The sequence below is a fragment of the Orcinus orca genome, chromosome 4, assembly GCF_937001465.1.
Source record: "Orcinus orca chromosome 4, mOrcOrc1.1, whole genome shotgun sequence".
Taxonomy (NCBI): Eukaryota; Metazoa; Chordata; class Mammalia; order Artiodactyla; family Delphinidae; genus Orcinus; species Orcinus orca.
Window position 1 is genome coordinate 21,970,991 of NC_064562.1, and position 27,443 is coordinate 21,998,433.

Sequence of the window (27,443 nt, forward strand, 5' to 3'; positions counted from 1 at the left end):
GAATCACAACTTAACCAAAGCAGAAACCCATGAGTAGAAAGCTCTGCGAAAACCAGTACTAGGGAAGGAAAATCTAAACTCTAATTTCTGGGACTTCCCTGGCGGCCTAGTGGTTAAGACTCTGCATTTCCACTGCAAGAGGCACAGGTTTGATCCCTGGTTGGGGACCGCATGCCGCAAGGCCAAAAAAAAAAACCCCACACAAAATAAAAACAAACAAAAAACCTCTAATTGTTGAGCGTCTGGAGGCTCAGTGTGGACGAATTTGAGAGTTTAAAAACTCCACAGGGGACTTCCCCGGTGGTCCAGTGGTAAAGAATCCGCCTTACAATGCAGGGGACTCGGGTTCCAACCCTGGTCAGGGAACTAAGATCCCGTATGCCGCGGAGCAACTACTGAGCTCGTGCACCTCAAATAGAGAGAAGTCCCGGCGCCGCAATGAAAAAGATCCCGCATGCCTCCACGAAGATGCCGCGTGTTGCAACTAAGACCCGACGCAGCCAAAAATAAAAATAAATAAATAAGTAATAAATAAATCTTAAAACAAACAAAAACTCCACCGGAATTCAGTCTTAGTGGGTCTCCCACAGCTTTGTGTTTTGTTTCCAGAAGATCTACCAGCTCTCACATTGAAGATTTGCGAGCAATTCCCTCATGCTTCCAGCAGAGGGACGGGGATAAGGAACCATTTTGAAATACATGATAGCATTCTCAAGAACTACCCTCAAGAGAAACGATTTTATCAGAGCCTAACCTGGGAGAAGGGAAGTTCCTCCTAGCCTTCTTGCCTTACCTAAGGGGCTAAAAAAAAAAGAAGCATTTATTAAATTCACAGTCCAGGACACAAGTTCACTAAAAGGCTAAGGCCTAATCATAAGACTATAGACAGCTTCCCCTCTCCTCATACCTTCCCACTATATCACTAAAGGCCTCTTTGCCACTGTTCATTTCACTGCACACATCACGTATGGCTTTCAACAAAAAATTACAAGGCAAAAAGAGATAGAGCAAGCCCTAGAACCAGACTCAGATATAGCAGGGATGTTGGATTACCAGGACAAGAATTTAAAATATTAGGCCAGCACTGGTCTAATACCAACACCAGACAAAGACATTACAGTAAAAGAGAACTATAGACCAATATCTCTCATGAACATAAATGGAAAACTCCATAACAAAACAGTAGCAAATTGAATCCAAAAATATATATATTAAAAAAAATATATATATATATATATATATATATATGAATCATGACCAAGTGGGATTTATTCTGGGTATGCAAGGCTGGTTCAACATTCAATCAATTAATGTAATTCATCACAACAATAGGTTAAAAAATAAAAATCACATTATCATATCAATAGACACAGAAAAAACACTTGACAAAGTCCAGTACCCGTTCATGATAAAAACTCCACACACTAGGAATAGAGGGGAACTTCCTCACCTTAGTAAAGAACACAAAGAACTACACCTAACATTACACTAAATGGTGAGAAACTAAAAGTTTTTCTGCTAAGATCAGGAATAAGGCAAGGAGGTCTCCTCTTGTCACTCCTTTTCAACATCGTATTGGAAGCCCTAACTAATGTAGTAAGAAAAGAAAAGGAAATAAATAGTATACAGTTTAGGAAGACATAAAACTATCTTTGTTTGCAGATGACATGATTGCCTATGTATAAAATCAACAACAACAACAACAAAACACTGGAAATAATAAGCAATTTATAGCAAGGTTACAGGATACAAGGTTAGTATACAAAAGTCTATCATTTTCCTATATACCAGCAATGAACAATTAGAATTTGAAATTAAAAACATAATGCTATTTACATTAGCACCCCCCAAAATAAAATACTTAAGTATAAATATAACAAAAATGTTTAAAATCTACATGAGGAAAACTACAATACTCTGATGAAAGTAATCAAAGAAGAACTAAATAAATGGAGAGATGCTCCATGTTCATGGATAGAAACACTCAGTATTGTCAAGATGTCAGTTCTTCCCAACTTGATCTATAGAGTCAATGCAATCCCAATCAAAATCCCAGCCAGTTATTTTGTGGATTTTAACAAACAGATTCTAAAGTTTATATGAGAGGCAAAAGATCCAGAATAACCAACACAATATTGAAGAAGAGCAAAGTTGGAGGATTAATGCTACCCTATCAGGAACTAAGCTGAGCTGGAAGAGAGATCTGAGCTGTCAGGAGTCAGAGCAGCCAATTAAAGCAACAAGGAGCCAAACTGAAAGTAACAGTGAAGACTTCAACCCCTTACAGTGATAGTATAAGCAAGAGGCTAAAACTGGAGAAGACGCCAACTCTCCCCTGTTTCATTGCCCAATAAAATGGCACACCAGTCACGGGTCAGGTGGATCAGCACAGATGTGTGTGTTGTCTCACGTTGAGAGAGTCCTGAACAAAAGGCTCTGGCTGTTTTATGGGCCCTGGGGTAGGGGAGGAGAATGAGGAGGAAGGGCTAGGAATGGAAAATTGCTGGGTACTGAGTTTGAGTAGGAATAAATGTATTCAGGGTTTCCCACTTCTCCTCTCCAATAAGGAGATCTCAGTGCAGTCACCCGAAGATAACCTTTGCCCAAGGCCTCAGATAAAGAGAACAAGGAATGAAGTCAATGAAACTAGGAATGTAAATATGTGAAGAGCATGAACAGTCAGAGGGGCAATAATAGGTCCTTCACTGCAACTCCCTTTAGAGATTATAATACTTAGACTGTATACCAAGTCTGATTGGGGAGGACAGCTTTACCTCGTGAAGGCTTTCAGGTAAAGTCTTTGTAATTGCCTATGGTCAGGCCTGAAAAACCACACTTATATCATACGACCCAACAGATCTAACAGTGCTGGAGATATCCATGGAGTGTCTATGGAGCTTTGGGCAAGCTCTAATAGAAGACTCACAGTGTAGACCCTTATACTCTGGAGCAAGGCTATGTGCTTCACCATAGAGAACTGCTCTGTTGGAAAAATAGGTCCTACTGTACTACTGGGTCTTAGCAGAGACCAAACCTCTGACCGTGGTACACCAAGGGACTATGCAGCCTGAACTGAGGGTCTGCAAATCAACCAAGCCATAAAGCTGGGCAGAGGCTGCAATGTTCCACAGTGGATAGAAAGTGATACATCCAGACTCAAACAGAAGTCCAAGAAAATTACATGAATTGGTAGTCTAGCCTTCCATGTCACCGTCTCTTCTGCACTGATGACGACACTGATGACCTCAAGGGGAGTTCCTCCTGCCTGATTGACAGAGGCCTGATTCATACCTGGGCTGGTGCAATATGTATTGGAACTGGCCATAAAAGGACTGCTGCCACATTACAGCCCCACTTAGGAGTGGCCCTGAATGACATTGGTGAAGGGAAATGTTCCCAGTGCACAGACTTGTGAGATATATGTTTGTTTTTCACTTCATGTGACAGGAGAGGTGGTTTGAGGCACAGTTATATATTGACACCTGGGCAGAGCCCAAAATCTTACTTGGTTGGTCAGGGCCTTAAAAGAAATAAAACTAGAAGATAGGTGACATGGAGGTCTGGGTAGATAATATGCGGACGGACTGTAGGAGTGGGCACAACACATGCTGTTTCTTTGTAACTCACATTAATGTTCACAAGAGAACATGTACAGAGGAAGCTCTTGACAGCCAAGTACACAGAAAGACAGTCCTATGAATTTTAGCTGGCCTCTCTATGCACCATCCCAGTACTTGACATTGGGCACATGAAGAGAGTGGCCATGGTAGCAGGGATGAAGGCTATGCATGGACCCAACATGGGCTTTCTCTCACCAAGGATATCTTCCTACCTCTGCTGATTGCCCAACAACCCAGCAGCAGAGACTGATGCTGAGCCCTAGATAAAGGTACCATTCCTTACGAGGACCAGACAGCCACCTGTTGGCACATTGATTACATTGGACACCTTCCTCCTTGATTGGGGCATCAAATTGATATACTGAAATTAATAGATTCTGAATATGTTCTGCCTTCCCGGACTGCAGTGTCTCTACTAGCACCATCTGAGAGTTGATAGAATTCTTCATCTCTTAAAATGGTATCCCTACCAGTGCCTTAGAAAACAGATCCACTTGATGTAAAAGGAGATGTGAAGATGGGCAGGTGGGCTCATGACCTTGAGAAACACTTATTTTACCAAGTACCCTATCACAGGAGCAGCCAACCTCCTCTCAAAAACAACAACAACAAAAAACAACACAACAAAAAACCCAAACCAGTGGAATGGCCTGTGGAAAACTCAGCTTAAGGACAGCACCTTGCGGGGCTGGAGCACTTTCCCACGGGATGTGGTATATGCACTGAACTATGGTCAGCATGTGGTGCTATATCTCCCCAAATTAGAATTCACAGGTATAAAAACCAGGATATAAAACAGGAGTAGCCTCCCTCATCATCAGTCTCAGTGACTCACTAATGGAATTTATGTTTCCTGTTCCTGAAACTGTTGATGCTGTTAGGTCAGAAGTCTTGGATCCAGAGTTGGGGAAGGTACAGGGTTCCACCCATTTGGAAGTTGTGACTAATACTGTGGAGTCACTCTGGGTTTCTTATTCTAGTGGACAAGCAGGTAAAGAATGAGCTAATATACTGACTGGGGTAATGAACTGATTACCAGATGAAGCTAGGGTTGCTACAACTCAGTGAAAAGCAGGGAGGATTATGTTTGGAACCTAGGAGAGGCATTGGAACATCTCTTACTACTTCCATGCCCAGTGTTAACTATCAGTGGGAAATTACAGTAACCATAACCCAACAGAGACAAGACAAGCCACCATGGCAAGATCCTCAGTAGCCCCAGCACCCAGGCTTAAACCAATCACTCCCTTGGTGATTCTGGCTTCTATTATCACTTCTAATCTCAGATGAAGCACCATGCTGCAGAACATGCGATCAGGCTTCCCCAACAACTGCCCAAAGTTGTTTTTCCCAATTCCTCTGTCTTAATTCCTTTTTCCTACACTCTCACTATTCTGGGACTGTACCTCACAAAAATTAATTAATTAATTAAAAATTAGCAATTAAGCTTTGCCTCAGTCACTGTTTGCTAGGGGACTCAGGCAAAGACAACACTTTCTCTCAATTTATATTCATTAGGCTACTCAATCATTCTAGGGCTGTGCAATAAAAATTAGACATCCAGAGCAGTTCGATAGAATTATGTAATACTCATACGTAATTCAAAAATATCTAGTAGTCACATTTTAAAAAGTAAAAAGAAACAGGTGAAATTAATTTTAATAACATTTTATTTAAACCAATATATTCAAAATACTATTTTAACATGTATTCAATATAATTATTGAGATATTTTACACTCTTTTTTCATACTAAGACTTCAAAATCTATTGTAAATTTTATACTTACAGCACACCTCACTTTTTTTTTTCTTTTATTTTTGCGGTACGCGGGCCTCTCACTGTTGTGGCCTCTTCCGCCGCAGAGCACAGGCTCCGGATGCGCAGGCCCAGGGGCCACGGCCCACGGGCCCAGCCGCTCTGCTGCATGTGGGATCCTCCCGGACCAGGGCATGAACCCGCGTCCCCTGCACTGGCAGGCGGACTCTCAACCACTGCGCCACCAGGGAAGCCCCTCACTTTTGATCTGTATTCAATTTCATAAATTTTGCAGTGAAAACAATTCACATACCCAATTTGTTCTGAAATATTGGAAGATAATTCTCTGATATTTCTGAACATCTTGTGAGCAGAGGCACTGGATTCTTCTGTTCCAGATGATCTTTTAATAAAGGATGTTTGTATATACATCAGCTTTGGAAGAACAGCCATGTTCTAACCTGTGTAGTTAGGCAGAGAGAAAATTATTTCTTCTTCTGCCTTTTTGTTCTACTTAGGTCCTCAATGGATTGGATGATGCCGATTCACAGCAGGGAGGACGATCTGATTTACTTAGTCTACAGATTCAAATGCTGATCACTTTTGAAAAGACCCTCACCAAATCACCCAGAAATAATGTTTAACCAGTTCTCTGGGCATCCTGTGGTCCAGTCAAGTTGACACAGAAAATTAACCATCACAGTGCACAGTTCAGTGAGTTTTGGCAAACTTATATACTTGTGTAATCACACCCCCATTAAGATACAGAATATTTAATCCTAGAAATTTCTCTTGTGCTTCTCTCCAAATTCCTCCCATTCCAGGTAATCACTGTTCTGCTTTCTAGCATCATGGTTTAATTTTGTCTCTCGGATGTCATGCAAATAGAATCATACACTATGGTTTTTTTTCACTTCTTTTGTTCAACAGTGTTTTTCAAATTTATCCATGTCATTCATCCTTATTCTTGAAAGATATTTTCCTTGGTATAGAATTCTAGGGTGATAGCTATTTCTTCTCAGTGTATTGAAGTTAATATTCCACTGTCTTCTGTTTCCGTTGCTACTGAGAAATCTTTCATTTTTGCTCTTCCATCAATCAACCTATTGACTTTTTTTTTTCTTTTCTTTTTGCAGGTAATCTACTTTATTTGCAGAGGAAGTAACAGCTCTGTACGGACCCCTGGACTACAGGTGGGCTGCACACATGCTGTTCAGGTGTGTAATCCTCCAGGCCACAAGAAACTGTGTGCAGGCCATGCAGGAACTTTGGTTTCCATGTCAAGGGGGCTGCAAAAAGATTATCTCAAGGGGGGCTGCAAAAAGATTATCTCAAGGGGGGCTGCAAAAAGATTATCACCTGGCCAAGGCTGCAAGGTCACAGATGGATTGTGTTCTGGGCCTGTGGACATTTACTAAATGTCTTCAAACCCACCCCAGCCAACCCCCAGCGCATACCAGGAACAGCTGGAGAGCCTCTTTTTTCCTGCACTATCCCTCCAGTGCCTTCTACTGAGAAAGCTTAATATTGTGTTCGTTTTAAAGGGAAATCTTAAAGGAATTCAGTTGTTTATCACAGAGGAGATATATATATATATATATATATATATATATATATATTTCTTTCCTCTCCCGTTTCGAAGCACAGGCTCCGGACGCGCAGGCTCAGCGGCCATAGCTCACAGGTCTAGCCGCTCCGCAGCATGTGGGATCTTCCCGGACCGGGGCACGAACCCGTGTCCCCTGCATCAGCAGGCGGACTCTCAACCACTGCACCACCAGGGAAGCCCCACAGAGGATATATTTATTGAAATGTGCATTTAGGGCCTAGAGGCAATAAATTGAACTCAAGCTCCAATTAGACATGTTAGACTGATTCACATCTCACTCCATGTTTCTTAGACTCTTTACATCTCTTTGTGCTACATTCAGAATTTCTTCATAACTTCCACTGCTCTAATTCTTTATTCATCTATGTCTGTTGGGATATTAAACCTGTCTTCTGAGTTTAAATTTCAGTTATTCTATTTTTTTTTAATTTCTGGAAGTACTGCTTTTGGTTAATTTTCAATCTGTCATTTTTTATAGTCTCTTGTTCTTTATTCATATTTGAAACTTTTATTTCTGGCATAATGATTAAGAGGTAAGACTCTGGAATTTCATTACCTGGATTTATATCCCAACCTCTGCCATTAACTGAGTAACCTTGGGTAAGTCATTTATCGTCTTTGTTCCTCAGTTTCCTCATCAGTAAAGCAGAAACAGTCATGTAAGTATATGTCTGTTAATTAAGTATATGTTTGTTGATAATAATGTAAGTGTAAGTAATAAGTATATGTTTGTTATGAGAATTAAGAGTTAAGAATTCAGAATTCAGAACAGTTCTTGGCACCTAAAAATTATTACCTAAGTGTCGGCTACTGCCTTTTGTGGCTGAGTTTTTGGATAGGAAATTCATATAACATGAAATTAACCATTTAAAAATGTACCATTTACTGACATTCAGTGTGTTCACAATATTGTGCAACCATCACCTCTATCTACTCCCAAGGTATTTTTATCACTCACAAGGGAGACCTCATACCTGCTAAGCAGTCACTACTCTTGTTTTCTCCCCCGCACCCAGTCCCTGGCACATACCAATCTGCCTTTTGTCTCTCTAGATTTGACTGTTCTGGATATTCATAGCAATGGAAGCATACAATATGTTTCCTTTTACGTCTGGCTTCTTTCACTTAATATAATGTTTTCAAGATTCATCTACATTGTAGCATGTATCAGTACTACATTCCTTTTTATGGCTGAATAATATGCCATTATATGGATCTATCACATTTTGTTTATTCATTCATCCATTGTTTCCATCTTTGACTATTGTGAGTAATGCTAGGGATATTCATGTACAAATATGTTTGAACATGTTTTTAATTCTTTTGTGTATATATCTAGGAATGTAATTGCTGAGTCATATGGCAATTCTGTGTTTAATTTTTTGAGGAGTTACCAAACTGCTTTCCATAGAAGCTGGATCTTCTTACATTCCTACCAGCAATGTACAATGGCTCTAGATTCTCCAAATCCTCACACTTATTTTCCATTTTTTAAAATTATAGCTATCCTATCAAGTGTGAAGTGGTATCTTATCTTGATTTGCATAGTAATGATGTTGAGCATCTTTTTCACGTTTGGTGGCCACTTGTACATCTTTTTTTTTTTTTTGAGAAACGTCTTTTCAAATCTTTTGCCCATTTTTAAATTGGGTTTTTTTTTGTTTTTTAAGGATTCTTTATATATTCTGGATATTAGACCCTTACCAGATATGTGATTTGCAAATACTTTCTGCTTTTAGGTTGTCTTTTCACTTTGATACACAGAAGTTTACAATTTTGAGGAAGTCCTTCATCTATTTTTTCTTTCATTGCTTGTGCTTTTGGTATCATATCTAAGAATTTATTGCCAAATCCAAAGTCATGAAAATTTACTCCTCTTTTCTTCTAAGAGTTTTATAGTTTTAGATCTTCCATTAAGGACTTTGATCCATTTTGAGTTGTTTTGTATATAATGTGAGGTAGCGGCCCAAATTCATTTTTTTTTTTTTTTTGCATGTTAATATCCAGTTGTCTCAGCACCATTTGTTGAAGAGACTGTTCATTCCCCATTGAGTGGTCTTGGCACCCTGTTGACCATAATACGTATATGAGCTTACTTCTGGACTCTCAATTATATTCCATTGGTCTATAAATTTATCTTTATGCTAGTACCATACTGGTTTGATGACTGTAGCTTTGTAGTAAATTTTGAAATCAGAAAGTATGAGTCCTCTTTGTTCTTCTTCAAGATTGTTTTTTTGTGCTCCTTTGCAATTCTGTATGAATTTTTGTATCTCCCATTTCTGCAAAAACAATCATTGGGATTTTCATAGGGTTTGCATTGAATCTGTAGATTGCTTTGGGGATCACTGCCATCTTAACGATAATAAATCTAATCCATGAACACAGGGTGTCATCCCATTTATTTAGGACTTTTCAGAAATACCTTGTAGTTTTCAGTATACAAGTTTTGCCACTTCCTTGGTTAAATTTATTCTTATTTCTTTTTGATGCTATTATAAATGGAATTGTTTTCTTAGTTTCATTTTAGGATTCTTCATTGCTTATAGAAATACAACTGAGGGAGTTCCCTAGTGGCCTAATGGTTAGGATTCCAGGCTTTCACTGCCATGGCCCGGGTTCAATCCCTGATCAGGGAACTGAGATCCTGCAAGCTGTGTGGTCAAAAAAACCCCAAAAACTGATGTGTTGATTTTTGCTGAATTTTGCTGAATTATTAGCTCTAATTTATATTCTATATCACATCCGCTGCCAATGTAGTTTTACTTCCTCCTTTCCAATTTGGATGACCTGATGTTTTTTAATGTCTGAAATTTTTGCAAGTCAATTCCTACTCATGGCACTATGTTGCTTTGTACTTTTATTTTCCTTTCTGATTTTTAACTGTGAGCTATTATTGAGTCCCTGCAGAGTATTTGTTTGCTTCCGCCAGCACTGGGTTGCTCTGACTTGGAACTTTAAAAAATAAACCTTCTGCTTGGGTTTTCTCAGACTACCTATGTAGTAAGATTTAAGGCTACAAATCTTCACAAAGGTCAAACTATTATTACATATTCTGAGAGAATACTCTCCTGCCACAGAGCATCAAGATTCAAGATATGCAAACTCCTCATCGTATGTATTAAGGATGGGTTTATCCTGTTTGAACACCACTCTTTGGATGCATTCTGGGCTTTGCAAAGGTCATGAAAATACATTTCATTGGTTCTTCAAGTGTGTTCAAGATGAAAGCTAGTTTCTGATTATAGTCAGCTTCCTTTTTGGGTTCCTGTTTTAATTTGGTTTTGGCTTGAGAGTACTTTCTTTCTCGACAGATTTTTTTTAAAAACACTTTTTAGAAGTGTTTTTTCCCACCATGTTTAGTTGCTTTTTCACAGGAGAGATGGTCAGTGTAATCATCTATACTGAAATGTCCATCCACTCACTGAGGTGGCCTTTAAGTCAGTCAAGGTTCCATTAATTATTTTTCTATAGTATACTGAAGTTTTTGGTTTTTGTACTTTTGGAGTTAAAGAAAAACAAGGAATACTTTTGGCAAAGCCTAATATTTAGCTCATAGTCATCTATTAAATATCTGACCACCTAACAATGTGCCAGGCAGTCACCTAAGTCATGTAGGGGAACAAAACAAAAATCCTGTTCTTACAGAGCTTACATTCTGGGGTGAGGTTGGGGAGGTAACAGTAAATATTACATTTAAGGTGGGTATTACAGAGTATGCCACAGTGCACTCTATAGTGGCAGTGCTGTGCTGGTATTTTATATAGAATAGTTGAGAAAAACACAGATGGGTTGACATTTGAACAGAGACTTAACAGGGAAGAAAGGGCTGTACTTTATCTTTGATAATTCCAGGTAAAGGGAAGAACAAGGGAAACATCTTGAGGTAAGAAAAAGCCCGCTGTGTTCAAGCCTCAGCAGAGGCCTGTGTGACGGAGCTGAGGAAGTTGGTGGGGAAGAGTGATTAGGGAAGAAGTTAATGTGGTGGGAAAAGTCATTCCAGCCTGTAAATTGCTTTTAGGATTTTGGCTTTTGCTCTGAATGAGGTGAGAAACCATTAGGTTTGGAGCAAAGCGATAACACGATCAGATATGGTTTAAAAGGAATATGGTGGCTGCTGAGTGTGGGATAGATTACTGCAAAGTAAAAAGCAGTGACACTACTCAGGTTATTGCAAGAATCCAAGAGATGATGTAGATTTAGACCACTGTGACAGCAGTGAATATGGTGAATAGGTAGATTCTGAAAAAAAAAAAAATTAGGTAGAACTGACAGAATTGCTGTTTAATTTGGAAGTGTGAGAAATCAAGGTTAATGCCTAGGTTTTGGGCCAGCGCAACTAAAATGTACTTACTGAGGACAAGAAGAGGTAGGGGCGTGTGTCTGCATGTAGAAATCAAGTCAGTCATCCTTTAGACAGCCAGATGGGATGATGAATAGGAAGTTCCTGAACAGGAAGTTCAGGAGAAATGGCTGGTAGGTCAACATATCACAATGGTTAACTGTGTTCTTAAGCAACTAGGGCATGAAAGTACTTCATTGTTTGGCCTTACTTGACAATACTCAAATTTGATATGGTAAACAAGGAATCGAGGTTACATAGAGGCTCAGACAATAGTAAGAATGAAAAGTAGTTATTTCATAAAACCATTTTCTACAATACAGAAAAAAATTAAGAGGGCTCTTAAAATTTTTTAAATACATAATTTCATCCAGAAAGTGTACAACTTGGGAAGAGATTATCGACAACGGAATGTTAAAACAACATATTCCATGTAAAAAAGCAACTATCAGGAACACTGTGTACCAGAGTTATTCATTAAAAAATTCTTTAAAATGAGGCAAAGGAACTAGTAGTTTAACAGAGTATCAGGAAAGAATGCAAAATATTGGTTAATTACTGGGGACCTGAAAAAAAAACACTCGGCTAACTGCAATCTTCCTAGTCTTCCTAGAACTTTTTGACCTTTCAACACAAGTTCTTCCATAACTTTTATTTTGAAGGGGGAGGGGCTGTCATGTCTTAAATTTCTGGTCCAAATACCCTTACTGTTTTATTTTTCTGTTATATTGGGAGAGTAGAAAGTTTTAATAGCTACCTTAGGGTATGTTCAGTATCTTCTAAATTCAATGAAGACTGCTAACACCCTTCACATGACATCTTACGTTTTCAAACCACCTCCCACAGCCCCCCAAAAGTTGCTTAGGCCACAGAATGAGACCAGGGCTCAAATCCTTGTTCAGCTAGGTTATCTAGCCAACACTTAGCAGGAAAACTCTTGCACCTGGTTACTCATTTTAACTACTACTTGGCTACTGGCTGAATTATGCATACCCAGAATAAAGTTAGGTCTTAGTTATAAATTTGAATGTCACTGGGTTAGACTGTTACTCAAATTAGTTCACTGTAGGATGTTAATAAATCTTATTAAGTAAACATGTAAATCAACCCACAGTATTAAAAGTACTATGAATTTGTCATTGTTAGAAATGTAATACTTGGGCATACAATGTAACAAGTTCTCTTACAGCCATGAAACATCAAGAGTAAAATGAGTAAAATCATCATAGGGTCGGAAGTATCACTGCCATAGTCTACTACAAGGGAGAACTAGGAACAGCCTTCACCTGGATGGTTTTTCAAAACAGGCCACTGGGTACCATTCCATAGTTTCTCAATCAGTGGCCTGGAGTGGGGTCTGATAACTTTCGTTTTAGAGAACTTCCCAAATGATACTGATTATTGCTGGTCTTGGGGTCACGTTTTGAGAATCACTGTCCTAAATTCTTTACAGACCATTGTTTTTGTTATAACTGTAAGAAATTCAAAAATAGAACTCACACACAGTATTAAAGTGTGGATTTCATGTTAGCTGGAATTACCGAGTTAAGACCAGAGTGTCTTTAAACACAGACTTTAATGGTAACAATCCTTTAAGCTCTATTAACCTTAGCTATTACAAGTGTTATGCAGATGTCACTATTAGACAATATTTAGTGACTTGCACTGGGTTCCTCATAAAATAGAGACAAATTCACTTAAAACTGTAATCAACAATCATTTAACAGTTTTGTTATGCCAACACAAAACATGGCTAATTTGAGTCACTTCCAAAATCACTAACACAGCATGATCAGTATCTGAAGTATGTCAACTAAGCCATTAAAAAAAAAAAAAAAAAGTGAGTGTTTCACTACCCCTGAGACCACCAGTTAACTGTGGTTCATACTTTAAAAAATTGTGAGTACACCCACACAAGAAAGCAGAGTAGTAAGTTATTTTTTTCTTTTAAATCTGATTATCACATTGCAAACCTGCCCAGGAACAAAAATGAGTCACTTAAAATATAATTTATCATTAACAGCTCAACTGGACTATAATCCCCATAGGTTAAGAGAAACTTAAGTATTTAAAATCTGAGTAATGCATTAAAAGACATAGGAAACAGGAAGAACCAAAATCAATTTTTAATCTAACGATCACTTCAGTCCTATACATGGCACTAGTAATATATATGGGGGGGGGGGAAGGACAAATTCTTGGATTCTTTTGAAGGTTTCATTGCAGATGATCTCAAGTCCAGTGTTCATACATTCAAAAATGTTGGTTTTCCAGGTACTTTACTGTTCTCTTAAACCTGGAGAAGCCTTTATGGCTTATTCCCTTAGAAGTGACATACGAAATATAGAAAGCATCAAGTCAAAGATACAGAGAACTGGACACATCTACTAATCATTATGACAATAGTTTAAGGAAGTCATCTCTATAAACACTTAAGGGCTGTCTATGGCTAAAAAGGTCAATTTGAAAGCCAATTAGGAATCCAGAAGCTCTGACAAGTATGTTTTATTCATGGTTGGCTTTTAAGAAATGATATGCCTACTATAAAAGCTGTTATTTTGAGGGAATCTCAGTATTTATTCTAAAAATAGAGCCAAAAAAAGTTTCTTACCTTGTGGAGAGGTATGTTACTAATTTCTCATTTGTACTTTGAATCCAACAGTTTTAACAGTATGACATCTACCCTTGAGTTGTTTTTAAAGCAAAAGATAAAACGAAAAATTCACTCATTGGAAAATTGTATAACTGGATTGATATTTCTCAATGAAATGCTTATTACAGAATTAACAAAGCCAAAACATCTTCGGAAGGCATGCATTTCACTTTCAGTTTAGAGAAGAACCTTAAGTCAATAAATCATGTCCAAACTACATATTAAAATGTTTATAAAAATCAAGCTTTAACATTTATTTTATATCTAACTTTCCACATCTGTGCGCAGACAAGGAATAAGATTGCACATAAGTGTAAGCAGTGCAAAAATGTGGAAGTGGAAAAGTCACAGATGTGCTAGAAATTGAATACAGGACTGTAAGAAAGCAATGGACAAATCAAAATAACTAGGAAAAAGTAATAAAACTATAGGGTCAGAATTAGGAAGGGTGAAGAATGATAATGCCCTTGTTACTACAGAAGTTAAATAAGTGGCACAGATAGCACTTGTCAAACAAAAAATAATCCAATAGCATTGACTTTTATTCATTCATGTTAAGTCACCTGAAATGATATCTGTTGCATTTAAATGCTCATTAATGTAAATGGCTGAACAAATTCATTTTAATGGATACTCACTCCATTAAAAAAAAAAAAACCTCAATATCCCACATAGTTAAGTCACTTCAACATAGCCTTATGACAACTCCCACACCAAAACAGTACTTTATTTTGTAAATTTTGACCCATTATTACTCCCATGTTATGGTTTTTTCAGCTGTCAAGTGTACAACGTGAAGAAAAAATTTAGTTAGATAGGGGTTGCACCTGGAAAATAAATTTCTTAAACTCCATATACACGTTTTAAAACTGCTGGGTCCCAAGTCCATCAAAGAACTCCCGGGCTGCCAGTATCATGTGCAGCATACTAAAGCTACACTATCTGAATAGCTTATTAATTCTGCATAAATCAGGTCAATCAATGTGTCAACCTGTAACAGACCGCACACTTTTAACTGAACATGGCAAAATATTCACTCTCTAGAACTTTACATCATCATTTGATGTCAAACAATGAAGCAAATCCCAACAGTATATACAAAAAACAGCTTTGCATTTACAAAAGATTGTTTCCCATACTGATTAATCCAGGCAGCTAACTCATTGGTTTATGCAACTTTATTGAAGAAAAATAAATCAATTACTAGCAGAGCTATTAGTTGATCACTCATCCATTGACAACTTGCATCATTTATTCAGTGCTATATTAAACAGTGTATTGGAAGATAGATTAACTAATAGCTCCAAGCCTCCTAACAATTTAAATGAAAATTACAAAATGTTTGAGACCCTATTTTGGAATACAAAGGGTGTTTGACTTCCAATTTCCATTCTCTGTAGAACAAGAACAGGTCATTCCTTTATTGACATGCATAAAATACATCACATTTTCTGTTCTGCTGATGCTATAAATTCAATACCAATTCTCCAGCCACATCAGTTATGAGCATAAAGTATATCATGTAACCTCAAATCTCTAACAGTGGAAGGCTTACACAAGAATGGATGCTGCTAGAATAATGCTGCTTCCCTTGATGTGGCAACTGAGCATCCATCTCCCTCCCCCTCTGATGATTCTTCAGCATGTTAGAGCAGTGAGGAATGGTTTTAGTCTCATAACCAAGTTAGAGTGAAGACATTGGCCACATAATACACATGCTCCATTTTTTTAAAAAATTCTGAATCTTGGGCAACTGTTCTCTTGTAACTACTTTACAGTTTCTAAAAGCAGTTATTGTCCAAAGCTGGAAGAACTTAAGTCTTCTCAGATGAGCATGTGAATGAATGGAGGGAGGTAAACAAAAAATAAAATTAAAAAAGATGAGGTCTGATAGGGGAGCAGCCGGATAAGAAAATCAAAAAAGGAACAGTAATTTAAAGTTTATTCCAGCTATAATGCAGGTTATTCTGACTTTAAGGTAGCATCACATGGCATACTTCTGAGTCCATTCCCGAGATATTCTGTTGTACCTGTAAATAAAAAAGATGTTATTTAAAAAGTTAAGATAATTTTTAATACTTAAAAGGGAAGGAAAGAATCTATTTTACCTCTAGACTCACCAGGGAGTCACCTTTAATGGCTATGATTAGAATAAAGCCAACAAGGAAGAAAAAGCACTGATACTCAAAGCAATGTAGGAAACGAGAACTTTATGCTTCAATACAATGTCCTAATACACTGAAAGTAGTATTTTAATAAACACATAGAATGGCTAACAAAAATCAAAGACCTTTTCTGTCTCCTACCACTGAGCTAATGTTCTATTAGAAACTCTACAACTAGTATCCATTCCAACAAATTTTAACATTTAAAATTTTTTTTACAATTCATCAGAACAGCAGATTCTGTACATCTATAGCAATTTCCATTAAAGCCAGACCAAACAATGAACTAAAACATTTTTATCTGAATCCTAGACTTTGAAAAGTTACTTGACCCTGGATATTACCAAAAGAGAAAATGCCTTTGAGACTTCGGCACAGGCAGAAAAGTAAGACACTGGGTAAGGTGATGAAAGAGCAGTAACTTTCAAGACGAGGTGGGTGTCATGTGTTAATCAAAACCACGTGTTACTTTTAAAGTGTGGTGATTGGCGCTAACAAGCCCCACTTGAGACCTGATGAATGAGACTCTGGAGTACAACTGGGGGCATCTTTGTTTTAAAAGACCAATAGATAATTCATACCTGAGCAAGGTTATTTATTACTGAGGAAGATCACTAATACTGATAAAATGCTATCAATTTCTCCTTGTATTACAACCATGCCACAGGCCACTTACCCGAACAAATAATGAAGTGATAACTTTAAGAAACAAATACATAAAAGGGCATAGGAGAACTTTTGATTTATATTTACAGTTTGACCTCTATAAAACATTAACTTCATTTCAAACTGAGAACTAAACATAATGCAACCATTTTTCTAACTTTAACATATAAAAATTCTTTGCTCCAATTCATGGTTACTTCATTTAAGGATACCTCTTGTAAAGCCAGCACTTTAAAACAAAGGTTTTTATTTAGCATACGGGGAGCCACAAAGTATAGCTGACACTAATGCATGCTTGTCAGTAATGAACATTTAGTATAGATGGTGAGGCTTAAAAGTGTTTCTCCCTTACATTGTTATCTCTTGGCAAAATTTTAACCAAGTTACCACATTCCATATAGTACTGAAGTTTAAAATATACCAATTTTAAAGTTAAAATTTAAATACTGTAGTAGTTTGAAAAAGAAACTAAAATTTTCTTTTCTTACTGGTGCTAGATAACTGGTTTGCCATGCAAAAATACTTTCAAGCAATAATGACTATTGGGTATACTTTCACGCTAAACAGAGATCAAGCAGTTAAATGTACAGTTTTCAGAAAACTGCCACATCTGTTACCTTTTGTTAGTTAATACAGTGCCTTAACGCATGCAGCACTCAAGTGCTGGCAGTACCATGAATAAGCGCACCATAGAGTGCAGATCCTCTTACCCTACAACATAGCGTATTTCTCTGTCCACTCTCTTGCTAACCTATTGTACCTAATTGAACAAGTATACTTAGCATTAATTATAACATACAAAAGTTATAATGGTAAAGTTGTACATACATAAAGAATTCAATATATAAAAAATTTAGACCAAATTTTTACAACAGTACCGATATTTTTTTTCAAAAACATAATTGGGGTGAAGAAAAAATACCTTTCTTCCTCAAAACAAAGTGACAAAACGTTGAACATGTTAGAAAAATAAAACATTTTAGATGGGCTATTTATTGCTACATAAACCAAAACCTAGTAATTAAAAAAAAAAAAATCACATTTCAGTAACTGGTTTTCTGCACATTTCAACTATCATCTTACCAGAAATAAGCATCAAGTCTTCTTGGCGTTGCCCTGACGACTTACAGCAAAGTATAAGCCTAACTCATTAAGAAAAGCCACTTTTTATACTGTTTTCTTAAACTAGTACATACTTACTTATCTCTGTCTGTTTTATAGATCCGTGCAATCTCTGGCACTAGGGGGTCATCTGGGTTTGGATCACATAGCAGTGAACAAATGGATAAAAGAACTGGAAGAAAACAAATGCCTGTTACCCATCATCAGGAATTTGGATAAATACAAGTATTTAAAAACATGTATTATAAACCTCAATCTTCAAAAGATTTTTATTGGTTTATATCTTAATCTCCGTAAGACAAAGCTTTACGGAGATTCTGCTTTATAGGAGACAAGTTCCTGGTAGGTAAGAAATACTAAAATAGATCTTTGCTGGCATCAAGTTTACTGATTAGCTATAAAAATCTGCCAAAATCAGGGGTTCTAAGACAGTCAAATGATGCCATATTAGTTTGTATTACTTTTTTTTTTTTTTTTTTTTTTGCCGTGCTGCAAGCCATGTGGGATCTTAGTTCCCCAACCAGGGATCGAACCTGTGCCCCCTGTGGAAGAGTTCTAACCACTGGACCACCAGGGAATTCCCTGTATTACTTTTTAAAATAAAGTGGTATAAGAATTTAAGTAACTGGAGTTTCTTGGTACTCTGCAGGGTGGGGGGACCTTGAATAAAAATATCTGGGGAACATCTGTGCAGTATTATTCTTAGCTGTTTGCCATGATAAAAAAATCCACTTTCTGTCCTGCTCTCGAGGGAGTTTCACAGAAATTCACAACTGCCCCCACTGACTGTATGTTTTGTCTTCCTGAATTTATAAGGTAGAGACCATATCACAAAAGTACTGGTTAAATTTAACAACGTCAAGATCTATTACTAAGTGGGCCTTCAACTCTAGCTCTTACCCTGTCCTGTTCAAAATATCAACTTAAAAGATGCCAAGCATCATGGAACATGTACCTAATTCCTTCTAAATGTCTGTTATGTGCCAGACACTGTGCAAGGTTTTTATAAAAGTTTAAGATATAAAAGCTTAAAGTGGTCAAAAAACAACATTATTATCGCACATATAATTTTAAACCCAAATGCGGGGGCAGATATAAAACTAAACCCACGTTTATAGAAAAAGTATTCAGTATTACAGTGCATTCCCAACAATGGTTAAAAAAATAACCTGGAACCTAGTATTAAAGCTTTCTTAATACCAGATATCTGGTGTTAAGAGAGCCTGATCTGAAAAGAAACTTGAATGTATCCAAGAGGGTGAGAAATAGGCCTAAAATATGCCTCACTTAAAAGAATTACAGCAGCATTCACCCAAATTGTTTTTCTTTCTCCCCGCAAAAACTATTTCCTATCAAATAAAATTTTGGGAACACTACAAAGTCCCTTTAAGGAGATTCAAAAGCACTGTACAAGCATATGAAAGGCTTTATGATGTCCTGCCTTAAAAAACAAATGAACAGGGGCTTCCCTGGTGGCGCAGTGGTTGAGAGTCCGCCTGCCGATGCAGGGGACACGGGTTCGTGCCCCGGTCTGGGAAGATCCCACATGCCGCGGAGCGGCTAGGCCTGTGAGCCATGGCCGCTAAGCCTGCGAGTCCGGAGCCTGTGCTCCGCAACGGGAGAGGCCACAACAGTGAGAGGCCCGCGTACTGCCAAAAAAAAAACCCAAAACCAAAAAACAACAACAAATGAACAAACAAAACCAGTTTCACTTTGCATTTACCATACTCATAAAAATAAAACTTTTGGTAAAACACAATTAACTATTTCAAGAAGCAATAATAAGTACTCAGCCAGAAATTGAGAATGCTTCGAGTCAGCTGCTATCCTCAAATATCTGAAATAATGTCATAATTAGCAACATTAAAAACTAATTTTGTGTACTAAGGAATGCCAATACCCCAAAACTGAAAATTACTAAAAGGCAGACTTCCTTCCCATTAAGTAGTTTTGTGTTAGATGATTTTATTTGTGGGGTAAAAGCGACATAAAAGCCACCAGAGTCATTCAAAGAGTAAGAGATGGAGAGACACTCCATCTCCATCTGGGATATTTACATGGAGACTGGACAACCTATTAAAGATGTCACATAATGGATCCCTATTAAAGTAGAAGAGCAGAATTTATCTACAGACCTTCCCAAGACTATACATTTTAGACTATTATTAGGTAGGAACAACCTACCATGATCACAAAACACCTAACTAAAGGTTTTTAAAAAAGGGTTTTTTATCTAAAAAATAATAAACACAGGAAAGCAAAATCACAATTTTTCTGTGAGAAAGCTCAAGTTTCAAAAGCTCTATTAACTTTTGGTATATCATTTTAGCTAAAATTTAGGCGACGAGTGAATGAGATGTGCAGGTGGCTTGGGACTGAAAAATACTGTAGAAATCAATTTGTTCCTTTCCCCACCTTTATCAAAAAGCTGTCATTATAAAAATACTCAGAAAAGTAGGCTCAAAAATGAAATTCCTTTAACTATTAGAAAATCAGCCTCTCAAGACTTTCTCTAAAACTATTTTACCTTTAGAAATAGTTAAAGCAGGAGACCACTGTGATCTTAGAATATCGAGACAAATGCTGCCATTACTGTTAATATTTGGATGATAAATTCTTGTTGTAAATGCAACCTAAAAATAAAAACAAAAACAAAAAAAACTTTAGATATTTTTCCCAAATAAAAACAAGCACCCTAAACTTTGGCAGAAGACTTTAGCAAGACTCAAAATACTGTTAAAATTCTAAAAAATCAAATAGCTAAAACCTAATTAATACACCTAAAAGGACCAAATATTACAGAAACTGGTTTCTATATTCTGACCAAGATCCCTCACGGGCTCTCCTATTTTTAATTAAAATGGAAAATACAACTTTGGGGCAAAAATTTTATTGTCAATGATATGGTGGGCTGTTCTGAAGGTTAACTTTTGGCCCTACCATATCATGAGTATCAAAGAGCCATTTGAAGGGTATTTAACATTCACTTAAAAATAAGAAACTTCCAGATGTAAACCAAAACACCCAGGCCAGCTCATTTAAGGCATCGAGTTACAAAGGTATGTATTTGAGCCTCCATTTCCACTGTACATAAAAAACACAAATTTGAATATCACAAAGGCATTTCATCTAAAATAACTGTCATATGCACCTATAATTGTGAAGATAGTTTTAGTGAAGTGCCAATGTTCTATATATATTATCTGCCATAGTTATTCATATAGATTGAGTTTATCTCAATGGCTCAAAAAGTTAAGGACCACATGCTTTTAATACCTATAAACCGGTCACCCCAGTGCATTAAGCAACTCTTGAGTTTTGATAAATTTACTGTTACGTGTGCAAGCTCAAAGCCCAAAATGTATTACAGTCTGTCTAAACCCCAATACAAATACGGTATAATTTTTAGCAACATGTGAAAATGCATACTGAAGTTGGATATTTGGAAGCCTAGTATTATAAGACACTAGGGTAATAATCCAAATCTGTATAAGCACAATAAAGGGGAAAATAAAAAAAGCTTTCACATGGTATATTTGAGGCTTGCAACATTAAGGATACGGCAATTCTCACCTCCACTTACAAAGTTCAAATCCAGATTCAGCTGCTCTTTTAACTAAAGGTTAAGAGTCAGCATTCAACATCAGTGATTCAACTCAATATATACATTCAGCCTCAATTATTCTTATTCACTATACATTCATATCAATTTAACCTTGACTTACACAGAACCCTAATTTCTAAGAATTAGAAATTCTTATTTTTGGAATAGAACACAAATCTATACTCACAAATTTGGAGGGGAAATACTTGCCTTAGGTGGTTTGAAGGGGTAGTCTGTAGGAAAATGAATTGTCAAAAAGAATACACCACCTTGATATGGGCTGTCATTCTGTGAAAAGAAAAATATGCTTAACTCTATTTTAAATGTTACTGCTAGATAATTCATGTAACATTTCTATTTTCTAAGCATTTCTCTAATATGAAGCAAAATTACCTATTTACACTGCAAGAGTCTAAATTATCCCACAATGAAGTCCGTATTAATGAAAAATCACAATATTTACTATAGAACAATGAACCCTACTTTACTTAGATCCTACTTTATGAAAGTTAAAGAAATTTAGAAAAAATAACCCAGAAACACAAGGTTCTAGACCCCAATTCTCACAAAGTATACTTAGCAATAAAAGTCTACATAATAATGTACCAAGTTATAATTTGAAAATATAAGTTTACATTTATTTGTAGAATATTTCTTCTAATGATAGTCATATATACACAAATGGCTTTGTACCTCAACAGGCTATTCTGGTTACTGGCAAACCAAAAAGTTAGGTCTTGTAGGTAACATAACAACTCCCTTCAGTAGGACAAGTAGAACAGAAACAGAATATGTTTTTAAAGAAAGTTTAGTTCCCAACTGGCTCCTCAAAATTCTCATTTAAAAACCATGAAGTCTTGGGACTTGCCTGGTGGCACAGTGTTTAAGAATCTGCCTGCCAATGCAGGGAACACGGGTTCGAGCCCTGGTCCAGGAAGATCCCACATGCCGCGGAGCAACTAAGTCCCTGCGCCACAACTACTGAAGCCCACGCGCTTAAGAGCCAAGTGCTCCGCAACAAGAGGAGCCACCACAATGAGAAGCCCGCGCACCGCAATGAAGAGTAGCCCCCGCTCGCCGCAACTAGAGAAACCCTGCACACAACAACGAAGACCCAATGCAGCCAAAAAAAAAAAAAAAAAAAATTAATTAAAAAATAAAAACCATGAAGTTTTTTCTTCAAAAGCACAATACTGAGTTCTCTACAGCCAATCAATACACAGGATTACTAGATTTGGAAAACTGTGGCATGTTTGTTTGGTCCATTTCAACAGAAAATACAGAATTTTAAGCTATAGCACTACTTTTTCTCCTTAGCTGTCCTGCCCACTTTGAGTATGAAGAACTCCTCAGTAAGTAAATATTATACAATGTTAGTATGAAGTAACATTTGGGAGAAACTTGCGAGTATTTTACATTTATTAACCAATAAAAGGAAAAAGACGTTGTTCCCATTTTATGAGTTGAGTAAAATAGGACTTGAAATAACTTAGTGAAGTATACAATTGGTACATGATAGAAACAGGATTTAAACTCAGGTCTTCTGAAAACCACTGCTTGACTCGGATCAAAGAATGATGACAAAAGATGGTGATCCAGTCAAGGATTTTAAGGTCAAATTTTTTTTAAAAAAAGAGATTGCATAATTGTCTCTGGATATGCAAAGAGCCAACCTGAAGACGTGTTTGAAAATTTGCAGTAATTGAGTTATTACCAACACCTATTCCCCTCCATTTGAGTGAGGATGTATACAGCACTAATATGAGCCTTTTTATATGCCCACTCTGTGAGGCAAATAACCTTCACAGGTCTGACGCTGTAAGTTCATTTAACCCCCAGACCTCTGTAAAATAATTAAACATTAGTTGAATTACTTTAACTCCGCCGTTCTATTTACTAAGTATATGTAAGGGACACAGAACAATTTCTTATCTTGATGAGCTTACAGTCTGGTAAAGGGAGATACAGTGAAATGTTATAGCTATTATGAAAAATGAACGAGGGTGGGCTTCGCTGGTGGCGCAGTGGTTGAGAGTCTGCCTGCCGACGCAGGGGACACGGGTTTGTGCCACGGTCTGAGGATCCCACATGCCGCGGAGCGGCTGGGCCCGTGAGCCATGGCTGCCGAGCCTGCGCGTCCGGAGCCTGTGCTCCGCAACGGGAGAGGCCACGATAGTAAGAGGCCCGCAGACCGCAAAAGAGTAAGGTACTAAAGAGGAGTTTTCACATATTATTAGCCTTTGCAGGAAAAACATAATAAACAACATAAATTGAAAAATTCACCCTTATGTAACAATAAAACAATACCCACTGCTTTAGTTCAAGATCTTACTTCAGATGGACCAAATATTTTACTTCAGATTGTTTTTGTATCTGATTCTGCTCAGGCTGCCAACAGTTACATTATTCACAGATACGGTACTTTCTTCTATGGCTATGTATCATAGATTAGATGGAAGTTAATGTGGTTCTCAAAATAATTTCAACAATGTCTTTCTGCCAGCTCCGTTTACAATTTAAAAAAGTCAGGCACATAAATATCAGAAACAATATGTAAGGAAGTTAGTTTCTCCTCACTGCATCAATTCTTCATGGAAATTTCCCTTAACATAGCACAAAATAACCAACAAAAGTTTAAAAACCACATAACAAGCAACACTGCCACCTTCTTTCAACGGTTTGTTTTTATCGGCATTTGTGCTTCCGCAGTATCTTGCCTTCGGAAAGAATAAGCTAGCACGTAGTTTTTAAGAACCAAGCATTTTTGTTCAACCATCAAGATTTCCTTACTATAATCCATCAAAATCCAATAGTAACTCTCATGAAACCTCAATTAGACGATCCACACCTTAGAGGGTCAGAAATCTTTAGTTCTGTGACACTGCCATCACTTTGACCTAAGAAGCACTCCAAAGCAAAAGTAATTTTGTTAACGTTTATTCTTCCAGCAAATCTGCGATTTATGGATTGTTATGCCACCACTAGCCCTACTGTTTTGGGTCACATCTGCATGCCACTTAGGGTAGGCATACTAACAAAATAATATTACCTAATCAAACTGTGACGTTCTGTCATAAAGATGCAGTCAAAAGCCAAAACAGCATGGTTGTTTCATTGATACACTTCATAGTAAGGATAATGATTAACCATTTACAAGCTGGCATCTAAACTTAGGTGCTTACTTACAAAACGTGCAGTTAAAACCTGCATTTTGGGTGAGTTTTTATAACTTTTGACTCACTCCTGAAATTACCCAACAGTGAAAATTAACCTCCTCAGAAAACAAGTACATTTCAGAGACTAATGTTACTAAAGCAGAACTATGCTGTTATGGTATAAATATATTTTTTGCTCTTGTTAATCGGGAATATTTAAATAGTTCTGAAAATCAAATATTTGTTTTCAAAAGCAGAAAACCGCTATTCCTTTATATTAAAAGGTTGCTGAAAAAATTAGCAAAGCATAGCCATAATCTGAAATACATATAAATAAAAAATTTTTCCTGAAAATAAAAGCAAATTAACAGCTGAAAAATTCTTCAGGATAAGCAATCTTCTATTTTGTGGAAAATTACTAACAAACTCCTCAATTATGCTTCACTTTGATTTACTATAGGTGCATTCCTTACCTTTTGGAAAGGAATAAATAAAATAACGAAGTCTCAAAAGTCAAGCAGAAAAACATTACACTGATTTAAAAGAGTTGGTTTATTATGCACACCATCCAATTTTAAGTCTTAACTACCAACTCTTTTGTGCTTTATTAGTATAGACAACTAATTTTTATAATGAAACTATCTTAAAGCACTCTGAATCAAAGATGAGCTTTATTTGGTATAGATATGACAAGGCATTTTACTGAATTCCTTGCTTTGAAAATTGGTGATCTATAATGGGAAAATTCTAGAAGTTGCAACTCTAAGTGCCTAAGTGGACCTGGTAGAAATTGTGGCAGACACACATTTCCTGAAGAAAGGAGGCAGCTGCTACTCCACCCCACACTTGTAGAAGGAGGGTCTAGTGAGAGGGTTTTTATGTTAAGATTATCAACATGTAAAACACTGTGTGGGCCAGGACCTCCCTGGCGGTCAAGTGGTTAAGACTCCACGCTTCCGCTGCAGGGGGCACGGGTTTGGTCCCTGGTCAGGGCCAAAAAAAAAAAACTTTGTATGGGCCAAACTGGGTAAGCCATGAGTTACTTAACTATATGTATTTAAGGGGGGGGTGGGGCGGGGGCTGGGCGGGAATCACAATTTTGTCACCAATTAGACAAAAGCAAGCACTTAAAACGATAAAAATAGACCTTGAGGTAACTGGAAACAACCCTGACTCTGTAGTTTTTTCATTAGGATCTCAATCACAGACACATCTCAAATTGTTAAACTAAATATCCCCCCTCTATGTGATTTACAATCAGAACTGCTGAATAAACACTTGCTAAACCAACCCACCCACTGGCTAGCTTTTTTTTCCAAGGGCATTTCTTCTTTTAGAATTATAAATATCTACTTACTGACCATTATCTCACCTAGTACATTACTGCCAGTTATGTTGAGATTAAAATACCGAAAGGGGGAAGAAAGCAGAAAATTCAGTAACACACACACACACACACCCCCCCCTCAGAACAGAAATTTAGGTGCCTTCCACGTCAAAAAAAAATGTTAAGTATTGTTCAAGATACAGTCTTACCCCAGGATGTTTTACTGTGCTCTAATTCTGTGAAACTCTTAGATGGTATCCATAATTCTGAATATTCAATTATCCAGCACATACAGTTTCTTATCTACCCAGGATAGAAAGGAATTTTGCTGTATTCAAAATATCACTTTCTAAGGACTTCCCTAACGGTGCAGTGGTTAAGACTCCACACTCCCAACGCGGGAGGCGCGGGTTCAATCCCTGGTCAGGGAACTAAGATCCCACACGCCGCATGGCATGGCCAAAATAAAATAAAACAAAGTATCACTATCTACCTAAAAATATTCAAATTTTACATGAAACTGAAGTTCTATAAAAACTCAAATATCAAAATAATACAATTAAGCTAGATTTTAGGCAGCTACAAGAAGAGAGTAAGATCTTTGAGTAATATCATGGTACAGCCAGAAAACTAATGGGCTATAAGTCAGGAAGCTCTGTGACAATACTTTACATTGCTATGAAAGAAAATTAGAATGGAAGAGGTATTTGATAGGTCATAGAAAAGCTATACATACTCTAGAACCTGAACACAGGGACAGACACTTACAGTATACTTAACTAATGACCAATTGTTTCTTTCAAAAGCAGTGCAACAACTATGGCATATCTCAAATAAAATTACAATGTAATAAAATAAAGCTAAAGGCGTAATTAAAAATTACTAACTACATCAATGCTGGATTTTCATTAAAAGCAAAAACTTAATTCTCAGTACTTACAGGTCCCATAATTGTGGCTTGCCAATGAAACACTAGAAAAAGAAAACACTCTTGTTATTATCTAAAAATACACAAGCTTTTTTGAAACTAACCATAAAAATCAACTTGAAAATTACTTACTATCATCCCCAACTGGACCTGCAGAACATTGTGCTGGAGGGTCACGGGCCAAATCACTAAGTTCCTACACCAAGACAGAAAATGCTGGATCATGTAACCATAATAGAAAACACAAGCAAGTAAAGACAGTCGTCTGCTTCCAGTTATTTTTACACCATTCTTTAAGGGACATATAATCACAACTTACATCAACAATACATTCTATTAGGAAAGAAAACATAAGTAACCCCAGTCCAGTTTCTGGGACACACTAGGCACAGTTATTTTATGGACACATACCAAGACAATCATCTCGGCTAGGGGTTCATAAAAGCACACACACACATCGCTATGAAGTTTTACTGCAGGCATACACCTCGTTTT

The 27,443-nt window shown here is 37.1% G+C and overlaps 1 protein-coding gene across 8 annotated transcripts in view; it reads right to left on the bottom strand.

Moving 5' to 3' along the window:
* Positions 1-13,438: 13,438 nt before the first annotated feature.
* Positions 13,439-27,443, bottom strand: part of UBE2D3 (ubiquitin conjugating enzyme E2 D3) — a 28,599-nt gene continuing 14,594 nt past the window's right edge. For 6 of the 8 annotated variants that reach the window (XM_049708765.1, XM_049708766.1, XM_049708763.1 and 3 more), the window contains 6 exons: positions 27,081-27,144; positions 26,961-27,010; positions 21,749-21,826; positions 20,462-20,567; positions 18,013-18,106; positions 13,439-16,011 (listed from right to left, as the gene is read on the bottom strand). In XM_049708765.1, coding sequence (XP_049564722.1) covers positions 15,966-16,011; positions 18,013-18,106; positions 20,462-20,567; positions 21,749-21,826; positions 26,961-27,010; positions 27,081-27,144 — 438 coding nt within the window. In that variant the 3' untranslated portion in view covers positions 13,439-15,965. The remainder of the gene's footprint in view (positions 16,012-18,012; positions 18,107-20,461; positions 20,568-21,748; positions 21,827-26,960; positions 27,011-27,080; positions 27,145-27,443) is intronic. The other 2 variants (XM_033402160.2, XM_004263574.4) reach the window with 1 other exon arrangement.